The sequence below is a fragment of the Manihot esculenta genome, chromosome 1 (assembly GCF_001659605.2).
Source record: "Manihot esculenta cultivar AM560-2 chromosome 1, M.esculenta_v8, whole genome shotgun sequence".
NCBI classification, from domain to species: Eukaryota; Viridiplantae; Streptophyta; class Magnoliopsida; order Malpighiales; family Euphorbiaceae; genus Manihot; species Manihot esculenta.
Window position 1 is genome coordinate 34,873,971 of NC_035161.2, and position 4,610 is coordinate 34,878,580.

Below are 4,610 nucleotides of genomic sequence, written 5' to 3' on the forward strand. Positions count from 1 at the left end.
AATGAACCCACAAACAGATAGACTCCTCATGTAACCGTAAGAGAGCGGGATGAAACAGATCAGCAACCAACAATACTACATGTATTCTTGCAAAATGCCAGCACTTGAAACTGTTCCCATGGATTGAAAACATCAATGAGGTATCCTGGTTAGTTCCCAGTTCAATTATCAGTCTTCAAATGGTAAAGAACTATGTGGTCTAATCTTATGGAAAATGTAAAGGTTTGAATCTTTCCTCCAAGTGTAGCGCCAGTTGTCTGGTGTAACTTGTGATTTGTGTCAAATATATATATATATATATCAAGTGGCAATAATCCTACATGGTAATGATCATTGATCTCGTTCAACAAGCAGCCAGCTATGTGTCTGGAAGCAAATTCAAATGCCAAAACTAGACTACTGAGATCAGTAACTAGCATTTTCAAGGATACAGAGACCAAAATTTTATTCATAACATTTTCAAGTACTTCAATTCAATATGCAAGGAATGCCGCAAAAGATAAATCATCTCCACTGCTTGGAAAGCATCATTACTGAATTCAAATTGAGCAAAAACAAATACTTCCAAATTATCATTGCTGCATTATTGGAAACAGGTATTAAGCAGAGAAAACAGGTGATAAATATGACGTGTTTTTTTATCTATAGAACCAGGAGAAACACATTAAGCCATGTCTTTACAACATCACATTCCATTGAAGAACAATTAATGCGCCTTTACAAAACATTCGTTGCCATAGAGTGTGAGTTCTGTAGCCTACTCTTTCCAGATTTGCTTCTTCCGTAACTCCTCAGTGGAGTCAAGTAGAACCTTAACAAGCCATTTTCAATGTTGTTTGGAGAATATCTCACACTCCCGTTGCGCTGCAGCACAAGATCTTCTCTTCTCTTCATACCATCTTCCCTGGTCTCAAAACTACTCACATTACATGCCAATTTGCTGGAATCCCTAGCGCTAACAGTATAACTCCTTATAAGCTTCTGGCTGACAGTCCCATTTGTACCCTCATTGGACACCCCTCCCAATTTATGCCAAGACTCTGCTACCGGCCCATCAACTGCACTTCCACCAACACTGCTTCCCTCATCCCCACATTTGCCCTCACTTCTCCTCTGCATCAAACCCCAAATATTCAACATGCTACGCCACGTCTGCAGCTTCTTGAATTTGAAACCCTTTTTGCTAATCTCACTAGCAACAGAATCCACATCCTTAGAAAGAGCATCAGTATTCCCTGCATGATAATCTTTAAGAGAATACCAATTCGAATCCCTCAGTTCTTTCTCTGTGACTAACAACTTTGCACCATGGAATAACCCAACTGCTTCGGGAGATACCTTAGCATTCGATATTGATTTGAACTCATCTTCACCTAATGTTACCCTCCTATTTGAACCAAGGCGATCAAAACTTCTCCTCCTCCTCCTATCAGAGTAATAATCCCTAGTCTGAGCAGTGCCCCCAGGGCTAGTCTCCCCTTGATTCTTTAAGTCTACATTCTCTTTCGGATTCTCAATCCCTTTACCAGGTAACTTGGAACCCTCTACAACAGAAACCAATGGAGCAAGCCGTGGGCATGTTTTGCCAATCAAATAACCATCCCAGGAAGCCCTGGGCTCATCAAAAGAATACCGTGCACCATCAACAGACAACCGAGCCACATCAACTGATAATCTAGGGTCAGTATCACAAGATCTCCTCCCCAACCCATACTCCCCAATCTCCGACTGGGTCTCCCTTAATCTTCTGGAACTCGGCTTCTCAATTTCAACTACTAAATCCCCATCTCCCCCTCCAACAATAACATGTTTCTTTTCCTTCTTATCTTTCTTTTGTTTTAGCTGCCATTTAACTAATTTCTTCCTAAACACTGAAGCAGCCTCCCAAAAACTCCCTGCAATGTCCTTTAAATCTCTACCTGCATTTTTCTTTCTCACCGATTCAAGATCTATAAATTCCTTCATTGTCTTCCATTCTCCGTCCTCTTCAAAATCATCTATGATACTTACAGGGGCAGCATTCACATTTGGTGCATTTACTTCCTCTGAAACCCTAATTTCAGCCACATTTTCCTCCTCTTCTTTCAATTCAAGTCCCAAATCTAAACCTTTTGGCTTCCTATTCAAGCTATATTTCCTCTTATCATCAAGGTGGAAGAGATCGGAAAGAGAGTTTCGAGCCCTTACCTCGCAGGATTTCCGCCGGGGCTCGGAGGTGGTGGTAGTACTAGTAGAACTGGAGGAGGCATTGGGGTTTGAGCTGCTGGAAAACGATTTGCTGCGGCGGAGCTCAGCCGCAATGTAGGTGATGGGGGTTTCCTGATGGGCATCAGGGTCAATGCCTGCTAGGCGTTCACGGAGGCAGGAGGCGCAGAAACCGGTAATGGGTCTGGACGGGTGGCGGTGGCAGGTGGAGAGGCGGAGGTGTTGGAGTTGAGGTTGAGGTGGTAGAGTCATGGCTGATGGCTGTGATGAACGGAGACTAAGCTCATCCTTGAGAGAGAGAGAGAGTGAGATTAAAGAATGAGAAGTGAGTACTGAGTAGTTAAAGAGTGGTCAATATATGGAAAAATAGAAAGAAAACCCTGGATAAACCCCTTCTAAAATTTGGGATTTTATTGATAGAAAACTTTCTGTTTTCTTTTTCTTTTTCTCTTCAGCACAAGAACAAAAATAATTGTATTTATATTTAATAATTAAGTACCCTAATTTTTAAATTTAAAATTATTATAAAGAAAATAAAAATATATATAATACAAAATAAGCAATAAACTGATTAATATTTTCAACTTAAATCTGTATTCATATGGAAAGCTGTATCTCTTATAGATTAAACAGGTATGAATATGTTACATATTTTTCACATTTTAATCATGCTAATTTAAATATTCAACTGTTACAATTTAAAAAGAAAATTGCCAAACTTTAGGTTTAGATTTGTATTTGTTACTTAAAAAAGTTACATATAAGAAAAATAATAAGTTGATGGGTTGATGATAATAATAACGGTAATAATTTAAAAATTAAAGCAACATGAATTGTAATATATAAATTGAAGCAGTGAGTTTGATAGTGAATATCAAAAGCAAAAAATTTAAATTTGGAATGGTTTTATCAAAAGCATTTAAACTGGAAGAGTAAAGGAAGGATTAAGAAGAGGTTGATGATCCCAAAAGCAAAGCTTCATCTTTTTTTATACTTTTATCTTTTCTCCATTTGCTTACAACCTACAAAAGTTACTGCACAAAAGATTTTGATATAGATTGGATTTGGATTCTTGTATGTTACATTTCTTATTATTAGTATCATCATTTTTTTCGAAAAAAAAAATTAATCAAGTAGCTTAATTATTAATTATTTATCTTAAAAAATATTATGAGATTTTGGTATTTATATTGGATAACTTTTTTAAAAATAAACATGAAAATTTGGGAATGATAGGGAAAATAAAGGAACTTGATGGTTGATGTGAGAAGAACAGGTGGGCTGCTTATTTTTCTCCAACTGTTCGCTGATCTCCTTGTGAAAGTAGTAAAGTTAATGAGTATCGCTTCATTGACAAGAAAATGAAAATAAAGTCAAGTAGAAAAGTTTTTCCCCATATTAAAAAATTTTAAAAATTCAATTTATTCCAATTATGGTGTAATAATAATAATAAAACAAATTGTTTATACTGAAAGTAAAAGACCAACAACTAAAGCAAAATAATAGAGATTGGGTTGTGGTTTGATATTGGAATTGGCAATAAGGAGTGGTCAACCCCAGAAAAGAACAATGCAATAAGCATAGAAATTTACCCATTTGATTCTACCTAGACATTATGCCTGTGGTTTAAAGTTTAGATTAGGATTGCTAATCTTGGAAAATGGAAAGTCGGAACCCTACAACCTAGGATTCTTTATATTTTTTTCACCTTTAGTAATATTTTATTCACAAAAATTAATATTATTAATGTATGGAGATCTTCTGATTCTTGTCTTGGAACACTTTACCTTTACCATATTGCACGTGCACGTGCACTGCACTGACTTTACAGTTTTTGGTTACGGCTAGCTTTCTCTTTTAGTTCCCTGTAGGCTGTAGCCGTAGCCCATAGCTTCCCTTTGCACCTCTGCATCATTACCGGTCCCATTAAGCTCTCTCAAAACAGGCCTATCTTAGGCCCATCAATCATTACTTTTTTTATAAAATAATAATTTAGCTTCAAGAATTGCATTACATTATAAAAAAATGTTGAACTTTAGTAACACTATTTTCAATTGAACTAATGGTGTCTAACAAAATAAATTTGCCTGCATGGGGATATGGTCTGAGATACAGGCATGGGCAGACTAATGAACCAGAGTTCCATTCTGATCTCATGGTGTCTAACAAAATAAATCCCGTTAAATTCAAAACTAATGAACTCTGATTTCATGAAAGAACGTCATCAGCATACTTGTTCTTAATCATGATTCAAATTTACTAGAAATGATTATATATAGGAGAAAGATGCATGCAGCACTTGGAAATGGTGGTCTGGGAGACTTGCTTCGTGCTTCCTAGACTCCATGGCAACACTAAATTTGCCTGCATGGGGATATGGTCTGAGGTACAGGTATGGGCAGACT

General features: G+C 36.9%; 1 protein-coding gene across 1 annotated transcript; it reads right to left on the reverse strand.

Moving 5' to 3' along the window:
• Window positions 1-544: 544 nt before the first annotated feature.
• LOC110617124 (protein OCTOPUS) lies at window positions 545-2,619 on the reverse strand. Its single transcript, XM_021759767.2, has one exon. It carries the CDS (start codon window positions 2,455-2,457, stop codon window positions 718-720), a length of 1,740 nt encoding a protein of 579 aa, XP_021615459.1. The 5' UTR covers window positions 2,458-2,619; the 3' UTR covers window positions 545-717.
• Window positions 2,620-4,610: the final 1,991 nt, after the last annotated feature.